The following is a 27,966-nucleotide window of genomic DNA, read 5'->3' on the forward strand; positions in this document are numbered from 1 at the left end:
AAAGCAAGTGTTCAATGAACATTTACTGAATGAATAAATGAATTAATGAAGCAAAATAGGATAAAACTTATCAGACGGGACCTGACTAGCAGAAGACATGGGACTCTCAAGCAGCTCATCTTTCTCTTTTTTTTCCTCCCTGGAAGGTTGCTCAACTGTGCAACATCCCTCCTGGGAGTCCTCGCTGCCGTCTTCTGGGCTGGGCTCTTCAGGGATTTAGACAGGAAAGGTAGGACACAGATTTCTGTCTCCCACCAACAGGATGCCGAGTTTGACATTCTGCTTCTGACTGTGGGAACAGACCAGAAATCTGGGAGTCACAGGATTGCTGAGTTCTACACAATCACCCTCGCTTAACTACCTGGAGCTGCTCTGTAGGAGAGTAGTTACGCAGTGGTACGTGTTTATGCAAAACGAACATACTGGGGAGCAGCAGAGAGGTACACACAAGGAATAAGGGTGATGCTGGCTCTGACTCATGCTCCTACTGTTTATTTATAGCTTCTTATTAGTATGAGATTTGTTTTATTTGGCAAGAGTACAAGATTTCAACGGACTGAGAGGAAGATGTAAGAAAATGCCTAAGCGTAAAACTTCTACAGCTGAATAATAATCTGTAACTCGGTGCTGTGTCAACAGGCTCCCGAGGGGCTGGTGCAAGCTGAAACCACTCCAGAATCACAGATTTCATGAGCTGCAGACTTTACTGCGAAAAGTATAGTAGTGGTTAACTCAAGATTTTATTCCTCCATAGACACTTCCATTTATAAATGCTAAATTCACTAGGTGAGGCTACATTTTTTTTTATACAAAATATGTACAATGAGTTTTTAATTTCTCTAATTTCCACCAGCAGCGATGGTCAAAAATCAAAATTTTTAATTTAACAACATATGCCGAAGATTTTATACGCTTCAACCTGAAAACAAAAGTACTTTCTCAATGTTCATTTAAAAGTATGCTCTGTCCTCTGACCCTGATTTTCCTTCTTGGCATTTCCCACAAACTGACATTCGTTTTACATATTTGTGTATTTGTCGCTAGAACATAAAAGTGAGGGCTTTGTTTTATCACTGGATTCTTTAGAATGAGAACAGCCTGGAATATAATGGCTACTCAATAAACATTTTGTTGGATGAATAAGGGTAAAATGGTTCAATCTCTTAATAATTCTTTGAGGACAGCTGCATTTGGAAGAGTGTTTTTTTTTTTTTTTAATTATGAAAGTAAAGCAATTAATCAAATAGTCACACTTAGCATGAATAAAAGTTTTCTGGATAATAAACTCAATTTTTTTTTTAAGTTTATTTATTTGAGAGAGAGAGTGTGCGCATACACGCATGTGTGGGAGGGAAGGGGCAGAGAGAGAGGAGAGAGAATCCCAAGCAGCTTCTGTCAGTCCAACACAGGGCTCGAATTCACAAACTGATATCATGACCTAAGCCAAAATCAAGAGTCAGATACTTAACTGACTGAGCTACCCAGACGCCTAAAATCAATTCTTAAAAGATTTGAAGAAAGAAATCTTTTATGCTCTAAGGGTATCTTATATTCATCTTTTCTCTTAAAGAGCAACAAAAGAGGCATGACTGGGTTTTTAGAAATTTGGATTTGGTATTTATCACTACCATTCACCTTCTTAAAATAGAACTGTTTGTTTCAAAATGAAATTACGAACTGCATTTTGATAGATGGAAAGTATGCCTTCCTAGCTTTATATGTTAAAGTCAGGTCAACTACCCAGAACTACAGTAAAATCTCAAAAATACAAATAAAACAATGGAGTGTGGACTTGTTTTTAGTTCTATTAACTTTTTGCTTAAGAACACTATATTCTTCCTCGGGGCACCTGGGTGGCTCAGTCGGTTAAGCGCCCGACTTCAGCCAGGTCACGATCTCGCGGTCCGTGAGTTCGAGCCCCGCATCGGGCTCTGGGCTGACGGCTGGGAGCCTGGAGCCTGCTTCCGATTCTGTGTCTCCTTCTCTCTCTGCCCCTCCCCCATTTATGCTCTGTCTCTCTCTGTCTCAAAAATAAATAAACGTTAAAAAAAAAAAAAAAGAACACTATATTCTTCCTAATCTAAACACAAACTTGGTAAAATAATCCTAGGAGGAGAACAGCTTTCAAATAATTAGCGATCATCGAGGCACAGAAATTAGATTGACCGTTTCTTTCTGTATGGTGCACTATTATAAATAACTAGATATTTTACTAAAAAATAAGATAAACTGTATAACTTAAAAAGCTGACCCCCAAACCTCAGACTTCAGTGAAGCTGTTATATCAGAATAGACTTGAGCTATTTTAAAATCTGAATTCAAGTTCTTTCATCAGTAATTTTTTAATATGTTTAACAACCTATAGATTTCTTTTAAAAAAAGATTTTATTTTTAAGTAATCTCTATACCCAGCATGGGGCTCGAACTTATAACCCTAAGATCAAGAATCACATGCTCTACTGAGTCAACCAGGTACCCCTAAATTATGGACTTCTATTATATATAATGTAAGGTAATCGGTTTCATCTAAAAATGAGAAAGAACCATAACTTTGTACAATGACATTTATTAATAATTACCAAACCTGTGCTGATGTAACTGTTCTGAAGTCTATGTAGGGGTCCCTGGGTGGCTCAGTCAGTTGAGCGTCTGACTTCGGCTCAGGTTCACAGTTCCTGAGTTCGAGCCCTGCATCGGGCTCTGTGCTGACAGCTCAGAGCCCGGAGCCTGCTTCACATTCTGTGTCTCCCTGTGTCTCTGCCCCTTCCCCACTCATGCTCTTTCTCTCAAAAATAAAACGGAAAAAATATATATTAAAAAATTAAAATCTATGTATGATAGTATTTATTTCATTAACACTTGTAAGAAAACAATAAAGACTGGCTTTGTGCTACACATGAAAATAATGTTTATTATATCCTCTGGATGAACTCATGACATACCATGTGGCTCTCTGATATCAATAGGGAAGGGCAGGTTAAAGACTACATAGTTTCTTTTCAATTATCAGCTGATGTCACTAAATGCATCAAAACAAATGCGACACAGTCAATCTGAATAAACACTAAAAATAGGAGAGTGGGTTATATCCCTCCCCCATCACATGAGAATCCGGTGACATGGGAAGACAACAGAAAGAGGGATCAAAGGAAGCCAATCTCTCACACGCTTTCTAGGCAGGGCAGAGCTTGGAGTGAAACCAGGTTAAGAGGTGGGTGGAAAGCCTGTTTGAGGTTATGGCTGATCCTGCTAATAACCTTCTCCCTGGGGGTGGGAGCCCAGGAAGAGGGAGACCCCTCTGTAGGGTCCCCAGGTGATCTTTCCTCCCCACCCCTGCATGAGGCAGATGCAAGCCGCCTGCTGACCCCCCCCCCCCCCCCCACCCCCGCCCCTCGAGGAATGGCCCTGCCTGGGAATGCCCGCCACACACACCCACCCTCTCCTTTTTTTCTAGTCAAACTCTGTTCACTCCTTGGCCTGCATCCCTCCCTCCTCTCTAAATCTTTACTTCTGATTTCTATTTCATGGAATCTGGGACTAAAGTTAAACTACAACAACGCCACCAATACCAAGTCTTGCAAGAAATAATACGAAGAAACTTGATAAAAAATATTAATTAAAAAGTAAAAAAAAAAAAGTAAAAGAACAGAAAACCTGGTGTCTGCTGTCACTCGGTTTTCTGTATGTCATTGAAGTCTCGAGTTTCTGCAGACATTATGTGAAATGAACACTGAGTTAGCATCAATACAGGAAATATTTAAAAGAACTCTAAAATCACTTTTTAAAGGCTAGTATAAGAGATTATAGACTACTGAGGAAGATTCTGGGTATATCTGTGTTTGGAAAGCCCTTCCTTTCAAATTTATGATTCCCTTTCCCCCACAAAAGTGACAAAGGGTAGGTCTAAACTATCGAAATCAAACCTTCATAGACCTAGTTAGAAAATGAATGGTAATGTAAAAGCCACTGTAAAATCTTGCATATTTCATTCTTTGCAAAGATGCCAATTAGGTTCTGTCTGTTGATGGATGTTAAGGAAAAACAGCATCAAAATGAATCTCTATGGTGAGCTGAAGTTGGGAGGGATCATGGATGATTTGCTACATCTAATGGAAAACAATCTCCCCTTGCCATCCATTTATAGGTTCTTCCAACTGTGGCCATATGTTTCAAAGGTCAGTCCCCCTAATGACAGACACATCACATACTGAACACCTACTATGTGTGACGTACTGTGCTAGTACTTGATTATTTCATTTAAACTTATTAGCCTAGGAAAAAGTAACTATTAATATTACTATACTAGAGATAAGGACCCTGAGGCTCTGAAAAGTCTTTCCTGATAGTCTTTGAGTCTGCCTGCAGTAAAACAGTGCTGGCTGAAATCCAAATTCATCGGACCCCAAAGCCCAGGCCTCATGACTGCCTACAAAACAAATGCTCTATCAGTCCTCCAAAAGTTTTCCCAACTAAACTAAAAAGTAATGACTCCCCCAAAAGTTATTTTCTCCATTAAACTAAAAAGTAGTGACTCATTGAAAAAAAAAAAAAAAAAAAAGTAATGACTTAGTAAAAAGACTTTTTTTTCTTATTTCTGAATAAGGCTGCACAATGTTACAGGATGAATGAACTACCTGTATACCCTGTGCTATTTTTCTATTTAAGCCAATGTCTAAAATGTGTGTCTACACATATTCGAATGTACGATATATATATACATTTTTTTTTTTAAAGATTAATTCTAGGGCCTAATTCTGCAGCTCTCTTTAAATGAAGGGAAAAAACTACTAGCAGATTAGACAAAAAGTAACAGTTCTTCTAAGAACTTTAATTTTAGTTCCTCTTTCACTTACTTTCTGTGTATTTCCTACTGCTGTGATATATATGTGCACATGTTATGTGTTTATTTCATCTGGTCTCCAGAATCTTGGTTTGGCAATATCTTCCGCTACCCATTACACTTTTGCTATAATTATCTACAGTATATGTTATGTTTCCAAAGAGTATAAATAACATTTCATTGGTTAAGTATAAAGACTGGAAATTTGAGGGTGAGGAAGTTCAATCACAGGATACTGTTTTAAGAAGTTCCAGCAAAGTGTACAACCTAACAAGACTTAAGTTAAGGCTAACACAAAGAAAACTGACAGCCTGGTACATAACCTTTTAAGCCTGGCTTTGGTCTAGTTCTCTTTTTAAAAGCTACTGGATGAAAGCCTAGCACTGACTATCACACGACACTGGATGCCATGTATAAAAAATGAACTTTGATTCATCCCCGCACCATTTACAAAAATTAACTCAATATGGATCACAGACCTACGTGAAAACCTAAAACTGTAAAACTTTTAGAAGAAAGCATGAGAAAATCTTTGTGACTTCGGGTTATGTAAAGATTTCTCACAACAACAAAAACTATCCATAAAAGAAAAAGCTGATAAATTGGACTTCATCAAAATTAAGAATTTCCACTCTTTGAAAAACACCGATAAGAAATTGAGAAGTCAAGGGGCACCTGGGTGACTCCGTCGGTTGAGCATCCGACTTCGGCTCAAGTCATGATGTCACGGTTTGTGAGCGGAAGCCCCGAGTCGCGCTCTGTGCCGACGGCTCGGAGCCTGGAGGCTGCTTCAGATTCTGTGTCTCCCTCTCTCTCTGCCCTCCCCCACACACGCTCTTGTCTCTCTCGGTCTCTCAAAACTAAATGTTAAAAAAAAAAAGAATTTAAGAAATTGAGAAGTCGAGCAAGAGATTGGGAGAAAATGTATCCAACTCACATATCTGATAAAGAACTTCTATCTAAGAATATACAAAGAACTTTCAAACCAATTACAAGAGAACAAACAACTCGATTGAAAATGGGCAAAAGATACGAAGACACTTCACCAAGAGTCTGTGGATGCCAAACACGTATGGGAAAAGAAGGCTGAAATTATTAGTCATCAGGGAAATGCCAACGAAAACCACGCCATATGACTGCACACCTACCAGAAAGGCTACAGGGAAAGAGACTGGCCACACCCAGCGCTGGTGAGGAGGTACAGGTACTGCACGCTCGTTACTTCTGAGAACATAAAGTGGTACAACCGCTCTGGAAAACAGTTTGGCCGTTTCTTAAAAAGCCAAGTACACATCTACCATGTAACCCAACCAGTCTATTTCTAGGTATTTACACAAGAGAAATGAGAGCATCTACCCCTACAAAGATCTGTACATAAACATTCAGGGGAGCTTTGTCTATAGGATCCGAAAATGGAGGGTGAATGGGGGTAAGCAATTGTGTTCTCTGCCTTCGATGGAATACTAAGCAACAGAGGAATGAACTACCAATAAAGTAACAAGGTGGATGAATCTCAAAATAATTACACTGGAAGGAAAAAATACATAATGTGTGATTCCTTCATATCAAATAATTTTTTACGAACATGTATTTTTAAATTTATTTTTACCTTGGTTTTGGTTTTGTTTGAGAACGATAAAGACGACATGCCAAATGAAAACAAAAGAACACTGCTAACGCTGCATCTACAAATTCCTGGAAATGTTCTAGCTTCCAACAGCTGGAACTAGAGAAAGGTGTGAGGGGAAAGAAGCAGAAGAAGGAAAGGAGGGATGGCGATTTGTCACAAAACCTCAAAGTGCTAACGACAGTCAGAAATTCAAAGATGCCTGATGATATTAGCAGAAAGAAAACGAGCCATTACATAAAGATGTAACAATACGGTTGTGACTATCATGCTTCTAGGAATATTTGTGTTACCATGACCTATGATGTCATAACTTTAGGTAAAGTATCTCAGAGCAGTTCTGTCTCAGCTTAGTGGTAAGTCTCCGGGAAGATTTCCTTGTATCCGACTGTATTCTAAGTACTGGTCTCTTTTTTTTTTTTTTTTTTAATGTTTACTAATTTGTTTTTGAGAGACAGAGAGTGAGCAGGAGAGGGGCAGAGAGACGGGGAGACAGGGAGAATCCCAAGCGGGCTCCACGCCGTCTGCACAGAGCCCAATGCAGGCCTCAAACTCACGAACTGTGAGATCATGACCAGAGCCAACACAAGAGTCAGACGCTTACCCAACTGAGCCACCCAGGCGCTCCCGGTCTTTCAATTCTTTAGATTAGAAAGTCCTTGAGTACAAGGCCTGTGTCTTAATAATCAACTGTAACCCCATACTTGGCACCTTCTTGCAAAAATATCACTTATGCTGCAAATTGGCACCCCACCATGGCCTGACAATCCTGCCATTTCTCTGGCACGCACGAGACAATCACAACATACTTCAGGGGGAAACCAGAAACCCTCAGAGGTGTCCTCTCTTACCTTCCTGGAACCAAACCTCCTACCTATGAACCTGTCCGGCCCCTACTGCAAGAGGATGAAGATCCTACCTTCTGGCAAAGGGCAATCTTTCTACTTGTAATAGGAATTCGACCTTTCATTCCTTGTCAATGACCTCATTACCTCTCCCATAATACCGCTCTCTTCCTACCGACTAGTTCATTCTCTACAAATTTGCATTGTTGGGGAGCCCCAGAGGTTCAGTCGGTTGAGCATCCAACTCTTGATTTTGGCTCAGGTCATGATCCCAGGGTCGTAGAAGTGAGCCCCATGTCGGGCTCTGCTGAGTGTGGAGCCTGCTTAAGATTCTCTCTCTGTCTCTCTCCCCCACTCCTGCTCTCTCTCTAAAGTGAAAAAACAAAAAAATTTAAGTTGTTATTTTGAGATTAAAAAATTCCTGTTCTCTGTTCCCTTTTATAGCCAATGCTATTAAAATAGTCATGGTGCCCTCATTTCCTTACTGCCTGATCCACTGTTAATCTAACCTTCATTTCCATGTTGTCACTACAGGGCTCTTGTCAAGGACAAGCCAATGACTTTCATGTTGCCACAGCCAGTGGCTCTTCACCTCCATCTTACCTGACCCCTCAGTGATATTCAAGTCAACCACTACTGCCCCCTGGAAAACATCTCCTCTCCCGGCTTTCCTTCTCCTCTGCTGGCTGTTCCACTTCAGCCTGGTTTGTTAGCTTAATCTTCTCCAATGGGATCTCTCACTCAGGCCTGGACCTCCTTCTCCCTCTACATTCTCTTCCTAGATGAGGACAGCATGCTCATGGATTTAAATACCTCTAAACAGTCAACTCCTAAATTCAACTTCTCAGCTCAGAGTTCTCCCCTCCCCAAGTATCAAATTCACAGAGCCAATCTAACATGTCCCCTTGAAATGTCTCACAGACATTTCAAACTTACATGTGTCCAAAAAGAACTCTTAAAATTCACACCTATCCTGCTCTACCCCAAACCTTTTTCATCTCAGTAAATGGTACCACTATCTACTTGGTCACTCAAGCTAGAAATATGAACATATCCAGTATGTCTCCAATTCCCACTGAATCTACCTACAGAATGTATTTAGAACCCATTCATCACAACACTGCCATCATCATATCGACTGGACAGCTGAGAAAGCGTTCTGATTGGTCTCTGCTTCTAACATGTCTCCCTCTAACCCACTGCCCAGACGACAACTGAAGTCACCCTGCAAACTCTATCATTCGTGTCACTCGGTTACTTACATCCCTTCGTTGGCCCTCAGGATAAAACCGAGCTCACAAGTTCTTGCATGACCTGGCTCCTTCCAATCCCTCCAGCCTCATTTTCATTACTCAGCCTACCTTCACCTCATTCGCTAAGTCTTCTGCCACACTGGTTTTCTTTCAGTACCTCAAATCAGGCTCTCTCCCGCCTTGTACAGGTGCTCTTTTCTCTGCCTGGAATCCCAGCCTCACTGTCCGTTAAATGTCACCTCTTAAGAGAGCATCCTTGATCCAGTCTTCAGTAGACCTCCCTGTTAATCCCTGATCCCACTGTTTGTTTTCTGCATAAATCTTACTGTCTTTGTATTGTATCTGTCAATTATTTTACAAATTTTTCTGTCTACTTTTTCGGTTTTCTAGTCAGTCCCATCAAGTAGAATACAAACTGCAGGAGCACAGAGGCAGATTTATCACTGGAACACTTGCCCCCAGCATTTCATCATCATACTCATTAAACTGTTTCTGGAAAAAAAAAAAGTTCCCTGGGTGCATGAAAAAATGAATCTTAAGATAAATATATAAGCCTTATGATCTAGTAGCAGACTAAAGGAGAAAGTCCTGAAAACATACTAATCTGGAGTTTAGTTACATGGATGCAACTTACCATCTAGATACAAGCAAGAAAGTCTATTTTGTTGTTTTGTAATAGTATTTATATTTTTTTGAAAACTTCTAAATTTTACAAGAAACTCTTACTCTTAAATTTAATATTTCCTAATATCTGCAACATGTTTTTCTCCTATTTAAGGTTGAATAATTGGCTTAAAAATGGGAGATTAGAAGACTTGCTTCCTTACCCCACAACTGTACTGTCTGTATCTAAGATGCTGAAAAAGGTAAAACTGACACTTTAGAGAATTCTGTGACTCACGGAAAGGCGGAATCCACTCCAAAGAAACTGGTCGAAACTGTTAATAAGAAATGACCATATGTTGAAAGCTATCTTTCTCTTGTACTATAGGTGTTAATAATTTATCTTACTGTCTCTGATGCAAGAAAACATTTCAAATATTATGGTGTCAGCTAAGTTACGGTGTCATTCTGAGACCAATCACTTAGAAAAAGGACTTGAATATTTTAAACAAAGATGTGATGAATTCTTTAAAAATTAAAATCTGTTACAGCTTTTCCTTCTAGAAATGAAAAGACCACCGAAACATCTTGCATGTTACGCTATAACGCACTGGCTACGGAAGCACACACAATGGCTGAGAAACTAATAAAATCTTGGATAGCTGACCCTGCTCAGTGCCTGCTGGATGAAAGATCAGGAAAAGAAATCACCGCCTTGCTACTATCTTATAGTAACTCGTCAAATTAAAGATTTCGCTGCAAATATGAAGACTAAGTTAATATTTCCACCACAGAATTGTGCTCTTGTTTTGCCCATAAAAGAATCTATAGACTTAACGTTTTGTTTATATCCGATCAACTGCAGCTCCAAGCAGTCAGCAACAAGGATCTTTCAAGTGAATGCTTGGCAACAAACATAAACAGGACTAAAATACTTAGTGATGAGTAACTTTCTTGAATCTCATCATCCACCCTGATGGTGCAAAGGCACTGCGGGTGCCTTACCAACGCAGTGGGACCCAACTGTGTTAGAGTCCACTGTGTTAGTTCTCACCCCATGTTCGGGCACACACACACACACACACACACACACAAAATCAGTTCAAATGAAGGATATCCTTGATAAAAAATAAAAATTATTAATTAAATCTTGACCTCTGATTAGATTCTTGGTATTCTGTGTAACAAACAGGAAATACACATAGAGCACTTCTGGTGCCTCACAAAGTATTATGATTGTCTAGAGGAAAATCACTTCTGTATTGACTTGTGAGCTGTATAAGCCACTGCCTTAATGGAACACCAGGTTTACTTAAAAGAATATCATATAGACAAACTGTAGTTATTTAGACGTGGATATCTGATAGACATTTACTTGAAAATAAATTAAAGGAACCTGACACTTGAAGGAAAACAACTGACAGTATTTCTGACAATGGTAAAATTTGAGCCTTTGAGCGAAAACTAGGATTTTGGAAAACTTGCATCTGCTACCATAACCTTGACAGCTTCCTGATACTTAAAGACTTTCCTGGTAAGATTTGTAAAGAATGTAGATTGTAGAGAATGTGATTTTTAAAATAATGTGTAATAAAACATGTGAACATTTGGAAGATCCGTATAACTCAGTGAGCCAAGATTCTCCAAATGACCAATGTGGGATGTTACAAAACCATGCATGGTGAAAGATCCAAAATGCAAATAAACGAAGGGATTTTAATGTACCTGAGTACTCGAATTAAAAGCTCACAGATTTGGCTTCTACACCGCAACTAACCTTTAAGAAACGATCTCTCGTTGAATGGTGTCGTATCAAAGAAGAATACGCACAACTATCCGAAAGGTTTTAAAAAGATTCCCTCCTTATCCAACTACATTATCTATGTGAGGCTAGGTTTTCTTTACAGATTTCAACCAAAAAGAAATGATTAATGTGGAAGCAGATACATGAATCCAGCTGGGTTCTAGTAAGCCATCGACTGAAGAGATCCATAACAATGGAAAACCATGCCACTCTTCTCACTCACGTTTCTTTGCATTTTGGAAAATATAAAGGAGTTACGAAACCAGAAAGCTGGAGGAACACTGGCCTACATCAAACTAAGGATCTCCAGTTTCTTATATCTCAGGTGGGTCTTAAGGCCTGATGGCAAAATGGAAGACTGAAAGGTCAGGGTCAAACACATAGAAAATGAGTGAGTACACATCTGATCGAATAAATGTGTGCCTGCATAGCTCTGACTTGGATTTTCTTCATTTCAAAGTCAAGGAAAAATTGTTTTTTGACTATCTATCATTCTTGTTAGCTCACACTGCTTGTACCTCCACCAGAATGGATACTGAAAAGCCACTAATTCAAAGCACATTTTACAGGGAGAAGGCAACCAGTGTCTTTAAGAGACTTCAAAGTAAATATCTGACACCCCTCCAAGGCAGACCCCTTCTTAATAGAATAAGCTATTGAATTCCTATTCGGTAACAAATGGAATCAGAAGAGAGATAGCTATAGAACTTAAACTGGATAACAGAGGCCTGTTTATTCGGTAGGATATATTTTAGTTTTATCTTCAAAATTTATTTCTAGGCGTATCATGATCAAACGTAGATGACTCTAAAATTATTCCCGACACGGTTTATGGAAGATTTAACAATTCAAGTTGACAAGCTTTTCTTGAATACCTTCCATATTCAAAATAAACGCTCCGCAGGGACTAAAATGCTAACATCGTCCCATCCTTCTAGGACACCACGGGCATACAGTATAGATGAGCCTCCAGCAATATGGAGCTTATTCAGTCCGTGGCTTGTGAATTTTGGAGCTTAAAATGACACCACGGTCTGGTTGGCGTCCTAACTGAAAAATCATCTCTCTCCGTGTACTACCGACATCAACTCTGAAATACAAGAGGATCCTCCTGAGTGGATAGCTTCCCTCATGCATAATGGTAACTAGCCTTGGCATCTGAATTCATTACTTTTCAGAGACTGGTTTTCAGATTCACCATGAGACGCAGATGGCCCTGATAAAAACGGTCAAGAAGCTGGTCTATCACAAATTCTCTATCAGGTTGTGGTGGTGGTATAAACTAGACTATGGTGTCAAGTTGGTGGATGGTATCCAGTCTGTTGGTGTGTTCAATCAGTATCTGCAATATGCCTGGTGCTCTGGTGGAGACTAGGGATAGAGTGATGACTAAGACAGAGACAGTTCTTGCCCTCAGGGTGCTTAGGGCCAGGCAGAGGAAATACACATGAAGCAAACAATCACATCATCATTTAGTTAGACATATTCCACACTCCTGGTCTCAACTAATCATCCATCCTGTTGACTTCCAATGTGATTCCCATACTAGGAGTTGGAAAACTCCTCAAAGCCTACTCCTAATAGGCTCTTCATAGATTAGCATCAATGCCTTAAAATAAATATCACGCTACTGCTAGCCTTAGGATTTTTCAGCAAAAACCAACTAAGTGTCAGTGTTCACATTTGCTGATGGTGTTAAAGTTAAACAAATCAGAGTCCAAAATGAACAAATCACCACATATGGGGGAGGGGAGGAAATGACACGAGTGTTTCAGACCTTAATCCTGAGTCAGATCGTAAATCATCAACTTTTCCTAACCATAATAATTGCTTCCTCCATAATTAAGATTGTGACATCATCAAAAAACTTACACCAAACTTTGTTTAGACATAAAATGATTTAACAGCCTACGTTGCTAGTTTTCTGGCTTTACAGGAGGAAAAAAATCCTAGACCATCTATGTATAAATTAAATTAGAAAGAGTTCTATCAAGCTTTATATTTTTAAAACTCTTGGCCATTATTTTAAAAATGCCTCTTTATTTAAGATTTAAAAGACTTGATGCCTCAAGGAATACTTGAAATATGATTTTATTTTTTAAAAATCTGGTTTTAATTCCATACTCTTTTTTTTTGTAGTCCCACTGCAAATAAACAAACAAGAATTGTTCTTCAACTTTCTCCATGCTCTGCTTTAAACACAAAAGCATTAAGATGAGGAACGAACAATGACTTGCTTATTTTCTTTTAAAACAGCTGTCAAGAATAAAACATATGCTCCTTCTTACATTCAATATATATAAATTAACCACAACAGTCTGCATTTGCCGTATATTTTACCTTTATCCTTATCCTTAAACAAAGGCACGCACGCACGCACACACACATGCACATACACATGCACACACACACACATGCACACACACACACACACACACACACACACACAAGGCGCGCCCTTAGCTCTCTTTAACCATATCCAGGCCATCCACCTTCCCTTAAATGCCAAGTTTACCAAACCCACCACTTTATTTCCTTCACGTTCTCTCCTACTGCCTCTGGATTCCGTTCTGAATCTGTTCTACCACAACTGTAATCTCAAATCACCAATGACTTCCATGTTTATACAGAACAAATGGACTTTTCTCATGTCTCATTCTCAGCGAGCTCTGTAAGACCCGATACTGTTGACCACCTTCTTTTCGAACTCTTCCTCCTCAACCTCCATGTTTTAAAATCAAATAAACAAGTCAGTTTTCTCACTTCATCTGTGGTATACTATTCCAATTCTCCTTCTCCATCTCTAACCTTTTCTCTGTGTTCCCCTGCTACCTGCTGTTCCTCCTACACTATTACTTTACATAGCATGTGGCTTGGTTTTCCATTGGGCTTTGTCTTGGATCTTGTTCTCTTTGGAAAATTAACCTGAAGCAACTCAGTGTATGTTATGAACACGGAGATCCATGGAATTAAATTCCAAATTGAATACTGTGAAAGAAAAGACATTTGGATATATAAAGGTTCTAGAAAGGCAATATAGGGAAATGATCATAAACAGACTGTGGAGCCAGACTTTCTTGGTTAAACTAGACTCTGTCACGTCCAGACTATGTCATACTAGACACCTGAGTAACCCCGCTGTGCCTCAAGTTCCCCATCTGCGACATGAGCGTAATAACTGTACTTACCTCACAGGGATACTGTGAAGATTGAAGGCAGGCACATTATAGGCACTATGAAAGTGATTATTAGACAAATTATAAGACCAGCAGCTATTAAAAACTCAACCTCGGGGCGCCTGGGTGCCTCAGTCGGTTGGGCATCTGACTTCGGCTCAGGTCATGATCTCGTGGTCCGTGAGTTCGAGCCCCGTGTCGGGCTCTGTGCTGACAGCTCAGAGCCTGGAGCCTGTTTCAGATTCTGTGTCTCCCTCTCTCTCTGACCTTCCCCCATTCATGCTCTGTCTCTCTCTGTCTCAAAAATGAGTAAACGTTAAAAAAAAAAAATTTAAAAACTCAACCTCATTAATTTATGGGCCCACCTCGTAACTTGACATTTTGTTGTTTTTGTGATAGGTGTTTTCTAAAACCCTTAAAACATACTAACTCCACTAGACTGAATCACTTTAGCTACGTCAAAAACAAACGTAATACCGGGGCACCTGGGTGGCTCAGTTGAGCGGCCGACTTCACCTCAGGTCATGATCTCGCAGTTTGTGAGTTCGAGCCCCGCGTCAGGCTCTGTGCTGACAGCTCAGAGCCTGGAGCTTGCTTTGGATTCTGTGTCTCCCTCTCTCTGCCCCTTCCCCGCTCATGCTCTGTCTCTGTCTCTCAAAGATGAATAAACATGAAAAACAAACAAACAAACATAATACCACAGATTTCTAAGAGGACGGTGTTCACACACACACACACACACACACACACACACACACACAAAGAATACTATAGATTTCTAGAGCTACAAACCTACTCCATCATTCTACAGATAAAGAAACTGAAGAAAGGAGACAAGCGATTTGTCCAAAGTCACAGAGCAAATAGTGAGAGGGAGAATCAGGGCTGGAATGCAGGTCTCTAAAGTATGCATCAACATATTACTGAAAAAACGTTTTTTTTTCCCTCATCTACTCATGATGTGAAGAAATACCTTTCTTAGAATGCAGTTTTGCCTTCAGGAAATATTCCCTCATTATGAAAAATCTGAAATTTGATGAGAAGGAAACTATCAAAATTTCAAGCTATCTATTACTAAACACCACCTTTCTTCAAGGTAACTTTAGAAGGCTTGCAGAAAGGACTTTATTCTATGGTTAAAAGTCCACCCACATCAGAGCAGATTGTGTATTTTTAAAGTTGTCATTGCTATTTGAATTACAAAAGTAGTTTTAAACATTCAGTGAGAAAGATTTCCTCTTTTGTTTCTGCAAACTCCACCTCTACTAATCTTTTGAACAGTAGGATATAAAAAGGTTAAAGGGCACAAATAAACAGTGATTTGAGCAGCCAACATTTATTTAGGACTTGCTCTGCACAGTCTGGAGTGTGTTGCAACAGACCTTATAGAAAGGGAAAGCAGAACGAAAAGATTTTTATCCCTGCCCAGAAAAAGCATGCAACCTAAAAAGGGAGATTAAAAAGTGCACATGAAAAACATGTTATAGGGGCGCCTGGGTGGCTCAGTCGGTTAAGCGGCCGACTTCGGCTCGGGTCATGATCTCGCGGTCCATGAGTTCGAGCCCCGTGTCGGGCTCTGTGCTGACAGCTCAGAGCCTGAAGCCTGTTTCAGATTCTGTGTCTCCCTCTCTCTGACCCTCCCCCGTTCATGCTCTGTCTCTCTCTGTCTCAAAAATAAATAAACGTTAAAAAAAAAAAAGAAAGAAAAACATGTTATAAAACAAAGACTTAAATAGAGCACACAAATAATGAACAGTTGGAAAACTGTCCTGATTCAGATGGATCTGCCTACCACCCTGAGAGTTTTGAAGACTTTAAATTATTTGTGGGAGCTCCTGGGTGGCTCAGTCAGTTGAGCGTCCAACTCTTGGTTTTGGCTCAGGTCATGATCTCACGGTTTGTGAGTTTGAGCCCCACGTCGGGCTCCGCATTGGCAGTGTGGAGCTTGCTTGGGATCTTGCTCTCCCTCTCTCTCTCTCTCTCAGAATAAGTAAGTTAATTAAAAGCTTTAGAAAAATAAACAAGCGCTTTGTGAATTATAAGTTCTCTGTGTCCATGGCTATTCTGTATCCAAGTCTAGTCACAGACACTATCATCATTTTTCAAACATAAAACAAATCACTTTAGAATTTGCATTGAAGAGTATAAATAATAGAAATATTTATGTTAGCTAACAATCTGTTATAGAGCCAAGGAACAAATGACTAAATCCCCTAAAACCACACAACAGTAATTCATATTTAACGAGGAGCTTGAGATCAGAAGTTTCTGATCTCCGGGATCTGGCAGGCCAGATACAGAATCCATAATAAAATGCACTTATACATGTACAAAAACCACCCTTCTCTATGAGACATTCTAGAGTACCAATTATTAAAAGGGTGTCTATTTTGGCTAAAGTCCTTTCTTTTTAAGATACACATAGATTTTTTTCCCCCCAATTGTTCTAAAAAGAAACCAGAAGCTCTCAATGCCCATTTATTCCATTCCCTGGATAAAATCTTACAGAGCATCAGGTTATTCTCTACTATTGTGAAAGTGTAACCTAATAAATAATCTATCATCAGGTAATCAAAAATCTGAATTGTTATTAGGTAACTCCAGTAAAAATGCCTAGCAGATCTGGCAAAGAAAATGGCTTTGGAGGAGTAATTATGCTATTTACATATTCTGTAGTATGTCTGAAGGACAGCACTAGAGTGTAAAGAAAAAAATCACTGTATTAAATTAGAAGGCCGATGGGGGCGCCTCGGTGGCTCAGTCGGTTAAGCATCCGACTTCAGCTCAGGTCACGATCTTACGGTCCGTGAGTTCGAGCCCCGCATCGGGCTCTGGGCTGATGGCTCAGAGCCTGGAGCCTGCTTCTGATTCTGTGTCTCCCTCTCTCTCTGTCCCTCCCCCGTTCATGCTCTCTCTCTGTCTCAAAAATAAACGTTAAAAAAAAAAAAAATTTAAATTAGAAGGCCTCAATGATTGCCCTAGCTCTATTGCTTACAATTCCTGTGTCCTCAGACAAGCCACTTAACCTCTCTCTGCCTCAATTTCTTCACCTGTAAAACGGGACTAGGAGTACTTACTTTATTATTTTAAGGAACTAACAAAACTATGTCAAAAAATTTGTACACTATAATGGTCGTAAACACTGAAGGTGGCAGCGTTTGTGTATAAATGAAATGGAAGAGAAAATGAATGAAGAGAATGTTACAGATTTAATCGTTAAGTGGCTGAGCGGATACTCAGAGAATTCTGCTCTATTTTTTATAATGTGCTTCAGACCTGAATGAGATATATTTCAATGTTAAAAATTATTAGAAAAAAAAACCTCCTAAAAGGTTTTTTAAAAAAGTCTCTCTTCTGAGATAAGACTTTTTTTTTTTTTAAATGCAAGTATCTTTCCAAACTCATTTATTCCCATTTTTTTTTTTCTATCTAGAGAAAGAATTTGGCTAAAACGCAATGAAAGTGGAGATAACAAAATGGCCAACCTCCAAGATTGATGTGTCTATGTTCCAGTTGTGAGGTCCCAAAACAAAAGGAGCTGAATCCTTTTGAAGTAGACTTTATAAAGTGACTAATATTCTTTGATTACTAAGGAAATTCCTCTTGCCTCTGAAGATTTCATACACTAGACAGTAATTCCAAGAAATAAATAACATGCATCCAAAAAAGATGCCATTCTTTCTAAGCATATAGTAGGTATTAATGTAGGTGTTACACTTAGGAAATATCATTGTTATTCTGTGAAATTCCTTTTTATGGCCTTCCATGGGAGTCAATCCTTGGCAAACATTTTGAACCAATAATATCACAAGTCAGCCTTCCTGCACTAATTAGAGCCTTTCCTATGCTTTGTCCAAGGCTCCAAGTTTCTGGCTCTTGCTGCCGGACTCTACAGATACTAGACATAAGCTCTTCTCCAAAACAAGAAAGCAATGAGGTCAAACGACAATCTATGCCAAAATGTTTCTGCCAAATACTAAACACTGAGGATGTAAGCACCTCAAAGTTCTATCTCTGAACTGTTCAACATTTCACAAACATTTCACCCAGGTGATTTCTTCAGCTCTAAACCTTAGATTCAGAGTCAAGAACGAAGCCGATGCAGCTCTGGCCAGTGCCACCACAAAGGGGCAGAGGAAAGGTCATCTCTGAATTTTCTGTTGGAATTCAGCATCGCTTATGTTATTCCTTGCATCAGTAAAGAAGATTCACATTGCTTTAAGCAAAGCAGATGTAAAAATATCCTTTAATGATTATGAAAAGCAACAAATTTCCATCACTGTGATTTCTCTTAGTGAACCATTACCCAAAATTGTTTTGCTTAATAAACACAGAGTGGCTAGGGGTGCCTGGGGGGCTCAGGCGGTTAAGCGTCTGACTCTGGATTTCAGCTCAGGTCATGATCTCACGGTTCATGAGTTTGAACCCCACGTGGGGCTCTGTGCTGACGACACAGAGCCTGCTTGGCATCTGGTCTCTCTCTCTCTCTCTCTGTCCCTCCCGTTTGCTCTCTCTCTCTCAAAACAAATTTAAAAAAATAAATAAATAAACACAGAGTGGCTGGCATTGTGCTCAGTGTCAGGAGTGGTAATAAAAAAGCATCGGACACTTTCCTGCCTTTAAGACGGTTATGGTCTAGATGAGAAGGCAAGCCTCTTAGATCCAACAATTAGGAACCAATACAAGAAAGAATTGTTTTTAAAAGCCAGATTGTGTAGTGTAATAAACACTTTATGAAGCTCTAAAGGCTCGCCACAATCATTTTTTCACAAGAGTGGCCCCAGGCTGTTCCTTCTGCATAAAGTTGCTGGCTTACAAAGCAAGAGAATGCATTTGAAATCAACCCTATTTCCCTGGTCACAAATCAATGAACCATGACTCATGAGGCAGGCCATCTACATAAGATTCTACCTAAGAGATGATATATGCACGTATATATGCACACACACACACACACACACACACAGTCAGATATTCTTTCTATCCAGAAAGTCTGAATGAGCAACTGTGTGAAAAAGAGTGCCGTGGCATCGCTGGAACTGCCACCAAATCGGGAATGATGACAAGCCACTATGCTAATCTCTGGGAGGACCAGTACACATTCCAGGCTATGAAGCACAAGCCCAGGGGGACTATTTGGCTGTTGAGCCAGGTTCCTGCACCTCTTCATTGCTCATGTATCTTCCAGGAAGACCCTATTATTTAAGGTTATCCTAACAATCCATGCCATATACATGATACCACTAACAAATTTTTTATAAGAGACCAAGAAGGGATAAAATACCCAAATATGGGACTATATCTAAGAATACATAAAACACTCAGAAAGGGTTACTGTATCTAGAACACATAAAGTGTTCAGAAGGAGGGGGAGAAACATCTCTGAGGCAGGCACACAGCTACAGCTCACATTCTCCTTATGTGTGTTACGTTATGTATGTATCTGAAATAGATGAAAAGACAGCGTTAAATGTATGACTTTGTCTTGAGGGACAGGCAGTGAAAACAGAAAATATAAAATAAATAGTGTTCCAAAAAGCAGGCATCCATTTCATTTGAAAAGGAAATCTCAAACAAGAACGAAAAGAATATGGTTGGGGCACCTGGGTGGCTGAGTCAGTTAAGCATCTGACTTCAGCTCAGGTCATGATGTTGAGGTTGGTGGGTTCGAGCCCCGTGTCGGGCTCTGTGCTGACAGCTCGGAACCTGGAGCCTGCTTCAGATTCTGTGTCTCCCTCTCTCTCTGCTCCTCCCCCACTCACGCTCTGTCTCTCTCTCCTTCAAAAATAAATAAACATTAAAAAAATTTTTAAGAATGAAGATAATACGGTGGGCTGACATTCACAGCCATCTGAATCAGAACGAGGCTGTTCTTAACGGGAAATTGCCCCCAGGAAGATCACGAATGACTCTCTCCTGTTATTCAGAGATAACAGAGCAGCATCTAGAATAGTATTGCAATGTTTAGTGGAATTATAGATAAGGTAAATATCATTTTCCTACCTTTTTTCCCAATGTTCTCTTTCCTCCCCTCTTTAGAGTCACTTTCTTATCCCACCTTGCACGAGCCTTGCTGACTATTTGTCCCTGTCCCATGTTTTTGACATCATTTTAGTCTATTCTTTCATTTACTCCCTCCCTCCCTAAACAGACTATCCTATGAAAGCACAGAGAAAAAAAAAAAATCAACATTAAATTTAACTAGATTTTTTTTTTATTAATGTATCAGACCACACTCAAAGTGACTTGAAAGTCTGAGAAAAAGTTATTTCCCACCACTGCAGCTCCAAACCGTAGTCAAAGAAAGGAGGAAAAGACAAAATACTTAGAAGAAAATAGGTTATGAACACCTGGAACTAAATAAAGGGAGTAGAGGGAGTTACTAAGTTGGAGGCAAAAACTTAAAGCCAAGTCAAAAGAACAGGAAAAGGTTTGAGCCTCTGACAGGATTATTGGGATCACAAGCATTCTTTCCTGCTGGCCTGTAGCAGGAAGTCAGCAGTTATCCAAGAGTGAGTCTGCTTTGGAGAAAATTATTTCAGCAGCTCAACTGCAACATGATTAAAGAGCATAGGAGTGTGGGGTGTGAGGAGGTACGAGGCTGAGACAAGCTAGGTTTATTAAATAATGGTATCCTAAATGGTCAATGGCTATGTCCACCTTTTTAGATAATCAAATATTTCATCAAATACATATCCAATTATAAAATGAAACAATATGGCTTCTGTTATGTCTCATTTACACTAAGCCAAACCTTGAAGCTTTAGAATCTCTGTATTTCTTAAATTCCAATGCAATCATATAGTATCAATTAAGAGAATTTCTGTCAATGAGAAAAAGCCTACATCCTTCTGCACAAGAAATGATGCTCCTCACCTTTTTGATGAAACTGTTAGAATATTTTATATTGACAAACGGAAGCAGAAACCAAGCATGAGGTCATTACTTCTTTCATTTTCATTTTAGCGAGAACAAAAAGAACCATCCAGCATTTAGGAACCAAATATTCTTGTCCCATGACATAGTTTATAGCTATCATGATCAAATTAACTTCCTTATCACCACTGTTAAAACAAGAAAAAATAAAAAAGGATGTTGTCTCTAACTACTGTTACCTAATGAAGTTCAGGTTTATCCTTACTGTTCCTTGACATAAAACACCAAGATGTGATAAATCAGTAACTAGGAAATAAAAAATCCAAACAGAATGTGACAGATAGTCTCAACAGTTTTCCAGAACATGAGAAAGACTGTTTATTCCAGAACATCAAAAGGTTGGGGCAGCGAGAGGAAATCAGTAATTCTCCAACGGCACTTTCTACAGCAAACTAAAGAGAGAGAGCTCTTACAAACGCAAGAAATATAATGTGTATATTTAAAATAAAAACACCATTCATCTTCCTTTGTAGATATAATCCCTTTAAAGCTAGAATTATTGTTCTCTTCCCTAGAAAAACGTTACTAACCATGATTTCAACCCATGGCTTGACCACTGCTACTTCTAATATGTGTTAAATGTACTGTTTTAGTCAAATAATAGAGAAGTTATCTGGAACCTAAGAAACAGTACACAGCTATTCGAGTGTTAAAAACACTCTTCGGTGGTAGCTTCCATAAACATATACTTGAACACGTTCACTTTAACACCCATCAAGTCTCTCCACAGTGCTCCCACATCTCACGTCTAAAGTTTAGCTTTTTCTTCCCACTTTTAACATGACGGTGTCTGACGCTAAGGCAAAGACTTACTTCTCAGCAGCCAATACAGTTGGAACCTTGCTGAAACCCTGTTCTCAGCTGCCCCCTTGCTGCTGGAAATGAACTTTGAGGCTGATGCAGTATAGAAATACACCAATTACGTCTGAGAGAATAAGCTGGGCACAAGGAACTTTGTGAAAGGGCAGAAATCATGAGATGCCATTGGTGAGGTATGCCAAATCTCCCAGTGTATTTGATTATCAGCTAAAAATATATGAAATTTCTTATTTCTCTAATCTTCAAGTGTCAACGTTCTCAGATTCTAAACTTCCAAGCTACTAGATATTCATGCCTTAGGAAAAGAATTAACTGACAATTTTAGATAGTGGTGACCATAACCAGAGAATGAATTGTTTGCTCTCCTGTTGGCACAGGTTTATTTCTAACAGTGCCCCCTCAACATTCTTTAAAAAGGAAGGAAGGGAGGAAAGAAGGAAGGAAGGAAGGAAGGAAGGAAGGAAGGAAGGAAGGAAGGAAAGAAGGAAAGAAGGAAAGAAGGAAAGAAGGAAAGAACGAAAGAACGAAAGAAGGCAGGCAGGCAGGCAGGCCGGCCTAGGATACAAACCACCCAGGAGTTCTAAGTCATTCATGTGTTCCTGGTTTCACACACAGCAGTGTTAACAGAGATTCACATGGCAACTCCATGAAAAATGTATTTTCATTTTATAGGAAAAGAAGATAGAAAGCATACAGCCACGCATCTTATTTCCATTTAGTCTAACATTCGTAACATCCAAGAGTACTCGTGCACCCATTTCCTTTTGCATCGACTAACACATTCTTCACCAACAGAAATAAATGTCTGATGGGGAGGGAAAAGAAGAACAGGAAGTCTTAGGGACATAAATCCAAACATTCCACATCGATATTACTGACCCACCCACGACTCACCTTAATCCCACATTTGGGAAGTCTGTTTCTCAATTACCAAAGCAGGACTACCACCACAAAGCCTCAACAGATTTTTGTTTTTTAATATTCTTACTTACTTTGTTAATAATCAAACCATATGGATGCAGGAATGACAAAGAATAAAAATCAACAAGCGGTTTGTATTTTCTAAACTTGTGGCCTGACATCAATCCGTGTTCGTCTTCGCAATGCTGAACAGCTCAGAAACAAGCACGTGTGACAGAACTGAGATAGACTGTTCCGGTCATAATTTCTTTAAACGGCTTTCTATCTCTCACATCTTTTTACCTCCTGTGGTACTCAGCTCAATGCCCTGTACATAACAGGTACTCAAAACCATCTTCTTTCTTCTTTCAGAGTGAACTTACCCTTCGAAATGACACAACATAGAACGTATCTCCCCTTCTGCGGATGGCTTCAAAGAAGTCTTGATAACTTCTGGGTGACGCGTAATACACTTGCAGCTCACTCCCTGAGTTCCTGCTGAAGGAAGAACAGGCCAAAGTGTTCTTAAACCAGAAAATTTCACCTCCTCTCAAAAATACTCCCCGTGCTAAGGCCATGTCTGAATTATAAGAATTACTCTCAACCAAAATAGTAGCAGCATTCGGCAGTAATTTTTATAATAACGTTCTGAAAAGCCCAAGGTCAGGATATTTATAAGATCCAATTCACTAAAGCAAAAACTCTCATTTCTGAATGGAAAGCTCTAAAAAAGCACCACTCAAGTTCACTGCAGAGCATGTAAAAATAATAAAGAGTATCAGAAAATAGATTTCTGCATTGGCTTGCATGATTTTAAATTTTTGGTAACAGACATTAAGTCTTAGGGAAGTTATTTTTCACTGCTCTGTCAAATCTGTAAGGCGTACTTGTCTATAAGGCTGTGTGAAAAGTGGGAAGAAGGTAGGATTTGGAAACAAACAGACCTGGCTTTGAATTTCGTCTCCACTCCTCAAGTGGGTATTCTTAGGGCAATCGACCCCTGAGCAACCTCAGTCTCCTCATCCATAAAATGAGGATAACCATGTAAACCTGCAGGATTGTTACTGGTCAGAGACGTTATATACGTGAAGCACCGAGTAAGGCCTCATAGGAGTCACTCAACAAATGCCAGCCACGGATACAGGAAGTACCACGTCAGTGCCTTCGTAACATTATTAACTAAAATTATAGTACCTCAACCACATCGTAGCCCCAAAAGATACACTCATATGATAGAGTGAAAGAGAGAGAAAGAGAGAGAATCCCAAGCAGGCTCTGCACTGCCAGTGCAGAGCCCAACATGGGGCTGGAACCCACAAACCGTGAGATCATGACCTGAGCCAAAATCCAGAGTCAGACGCTTAACTGACTGAGCCACCCAGGTGCCCTGGCACAACACAGCTTTCTTGAACAACAGGTAGCCCTTTGGGACTGTGCTTCAGGGCCATTTTAGACAGCGAAATCACACACACACACACACACAAAAAGCATAAAAATGTGAAAAATATGGCATTAAACAGACTTCAGAAAGAAACCTGTTTACAGTAGGAGCTGAAGCAGGAAGGCGCAGTGTGGTCTTGTTAACTGAGCCTCACCTAGGACCATCTATGCACACTTGTAAACGGCTGTAAAGGCATCTTGAGTATTGGGGCGCCTGGGTGGCTCAGTCGGTTGAGCATCTGACTTCGGTTCAGGTCATGATCTCGCGGTTTGTGAGTTCGAGCCCTGTGACGGGCTCTGTGCTAACAGCTGGGAGCCTGGAGCCTGCTTCCGATTCTGTGTCTCCTTCTCTCTCTGCCCATCCCCCACTGGTGCTCTGTCTCTCTCTGTCTCTCAAAAATAAATAAATAAATGTAAAAAAATTTTTTTTAAAAAGCATCTTGAGTATTGATTTGGGGGCACAAATACATTTTAGTGAGTAGGCTGACTGACTCACTGATACAGAATACGTGATTAATTCATTTAAACCACTTTTTTAAAGACTTTTTTTTAAAGCAGTTTTGGATTCACACCAAACCTGAGGGGGAGATACAGAAATTAAAAATATTTTTGACTAGTAACGAAATAATATGCCATCATAACGACGCATCAAAAAATGAACGTATTTTTAAATGTATATATGGTAAATGAACGAAATATTCTGATCACTAGGAGAATTGTTAGTCACTATACCTATCTGAATTATCTATTTCTACATGATAACACCGTATCTCCCGATTTGAAACATTCGTGATTGCCAATGTACTGCTCACTGCCATTTAATAGAGACTCTCGGTTAACAGGATAATAAACAGCTTTCCACTTACACTGGGCATATGTTCTCAGGGCCAGGTACCCGGTCTGACACACAGCTGGTGCTCAGTGAATGTGAAATTAGTAGTAAATAAATTGTGAACTCTATGTCTGTGGGAAAGCTACACGCGGAATCTGAGACCCTCTACTTCCGTTTCAGTGGCACTGTCATCAATATATCACATCAGCACCATCACCAGCTTTCAAACGTGCCAAGGACCATGCGAAGTGTTTTAAATAAATTACGCGATTTGATCATCCACTCTGTGTGGCCAAAACTGTGTAGATGAGGAAACTTTAAGTTCACCTGTTTGATCCACAGAGCAAGTGAGCGGCAGAGATGTTCTGAACTCTGTCCAATTCAAAAGCCAACGACTCAATCATAACACTATGTTGCCTCTGGTAATATTGTTCCTTTTAGTTGGATGTGTTTGCTCCAAACATTTCGACCTTAGATACAGCACTCCTTCCAGATTCCTTCAAAAGCTTAAGCAGCATCAGTGTAGTGAAAAATGAATTTTCAGTCAAATTGATTTGAGCGCCAATTCTGCCTCTTGTTGGTTCTATGACTCTGGCTTAGAAAAACTAAGTGACTTGCCCAGTTTTTCTCCATATAAAATAAGGACTGTGATATCTACCCTCTAAGTTATTATACAGATTTTAAAATAAAATGCATGGAAAGCACTCAGCAAGACACCTGGCACATTCATAAAATAACACTCCCTACCCCTGGCTCATGAAATAGATGCAAATCGAGGACGAGAGTTATGGATGTTTACATTGTACAGCAAAATGACGACTGAACAGCATTCTGACTAAATCTGTATTTAAGGAATCTGAGAGTTACCCTCTTGAAATTCTCTGGGTTTACTCTGACCACTCAGAAGCAGTTTGGTCTGTGAACTAACAGAAAAGTCACTGATGAGAACAAGTGTAATTAAGACAGAAGAGAAATGTGCCTCTCAACTTTACTAAAATACTAGGTATTTGGAAGTTCTTGGCTTTCCACACTTTCTTACCTGATCCTAGTGGTTTCTGTGTATTGGACAGCCATGAGCTGAGAATTTGAGCCCTGTTCCAGAGCACCCTGGAAGAAAAAAAAGATTTAATGCCATATAATGAAATTAGATGAAGATCTTCCTATATTGACTCACTCTACATTTACTAAACTCTCATTAAAGTATTCATATACCGGGGCACCTGGGTGACTCAGTCAGTTAAGCATCCGACTTCGGCTCAGGTCACGGTCTGGTGGTTCATGAGTTTGAGCCCCACGTCAGGCTCTGTCCTGACAGCTCGGAGCCTGGAGCCTGCCTCGGATTCTGTGTCTCCCTCTCTCTCTGCCCCTCCCCTGCTCATGTTCTGTCTCTCTCCCAAAAATAAGTAAACGTGAAAAAAAAAAATTAAAGTATCCATATGCCTTTTTTTCATGAGTATTCTGAGAGATCAGGTTCACATAACTAAATACCGACAGAGAGATTAGAACTCTTCTGGTCACGCTCTGGGCTGAGAGAAGAATCTTAAGGAGATTAAAACGTTAAGGCATTTTCCCATAAAGTTTTAAAATACAGTCCAAAAGCTTAGTTCAACTACTCTAAGTTTTATGACCAAGTCATACAAATATTACTGAACACATAACAACTTGTTTGTCTAAAGTAATTATTTTTCCAAGGCAAGTTCCTGAAGTGTGAAAGGTTCATAATGAAACTGGATCCTATTGTTCACTGAATGAAACACAAAGATCTTCTCGCCAAAATGTACCTATGGACGAAGCCATCATTAAAGAGATTTCGGCGATGACTTTTCTGGCCAGAGAACAGTCCAATCTGGAACCATGAGTGGCCCACATATGCTCTACTGGGGACCTGTCTTCTTTCAGCATCTGCCTGGCACGGAGCCTTCTTCTATTCCTTGCCGGTTTTATAGACTCATCTTCTGAAGTCTTTTTTAAGGGGATCAGAGTTCAAGGGCACGTTACCAATTATTATGTTAGGAAGTGACCTTATTATTACCCTGTCAAAAGCGGCTTAAGGAACTGTTTACTCAGAAGACTATTAGCATTTGTTCATTACTGTATCCATCCATCCATCCTGCAGTAATCAACTTTTATAGAGCACTTACGACAGGCACTGACTGGGAAGACAGACATGTGGAAACAATACAATGTGATAAATGCTAAAATAGAAGAACATACAAGGAGTTAAAGGGGAAAAAAACAAAGAGGGAACAATTTTGTTTAGTGGATGGAACCAATATGCAGGGCTGAATACTGGGCTAATTTCTGAGAGTAAAATGCCAAGGGTCTAATTTTATGAAAATCTAATGTAGGGGTTACATATAACAGGTGTTCAATAAATGCTTATTTACTTATTTATTTTTTAATGTTTACTTTTGAGAGAGAGAACTCTTATCTCATGGGCTCATGAGTTCCAGCCCTGCGGCAGGCTCTGCACTGGAAGTGCTTGGGATTCTCTCCCTCCCTCTCTCTCTGCCCCTTCCCTGCTTGTGCTCTCTCTCTCTCAAAATAAAGAAACTGAAAATATAAATTTGACATACCCCTCAATAAATGCTTATTTATTCTTAACGTTTATTCATTTGGGGGGGGGGGGGGGGGGGGGGAGAGAGAGAGAGAGAGAGAGAGGTGGAGACAAAGGATCTGAAGCAGGCTCCAGGCTCTGAGCTGTCAGCACAGAGCCCGATGCGGGGCTCAAACTCATGGACCGCAAGATCATGACCTGAGCCGAAGTCGTATGTTTAACCGACTGAGCCACACAGGTGCCCCTCAATAAATGCTTATCTAAACAAAATTTTTAAAATATCAACAAAATGAAGGGTGCCTGGGCAGCTCAGTCGGTTGGGAGACTAACTCTT

General features: G+C 39.8%; 1 protein-coding gene across 5 annotated transcripts in view; it reads right to left on the bottom strand.

Moving 5' to 3' along the window:
• The window catches only part of ATF6 (activating transcription factor 6), a 198,685-nt gene that overhangs the window by 91,717 nt on the left and 79,002 nt on the right, over nt 1–27,966 (bottom strand). For 3 of the 5 annotated variants that reach the window (XM_049635270.1, XM_049635267.1, XM_049635269.1), the window contains exons 13-14: nt 26,115–26,182; nt 23,187–23,301 (exon numbers count right to left, since the gene is read on the bottom strand). In XM_049635270.1, coding sequence (XP_049491227.1) covers nt 23,187–23,301; nt 26,115–26,182 — 183 coding nt within the window. Of the gene's footprint in view, nt 1–6,867; nt 22,709–23,186; nt 23,302–26,114; nt 26,183–27,966 lie in introns of those variants that run through there. The other 2 variants (XM_049635271.1, XM_049635268.1) reach the window with 2 other exon arrangements.

Source organism: Panthera uncia, chromosome F1, assembly GCF_023721935.1.
Source record: "Panthera uncia isolate 11264 chromosome F1, Puncia_PCG_1.0, whole genome shotgun sequence".
NCBI lineage: Eukaryota > Metazoa > Chordata > Mammalia > Carnivora > Felidae > Panthera > Panthera uncia.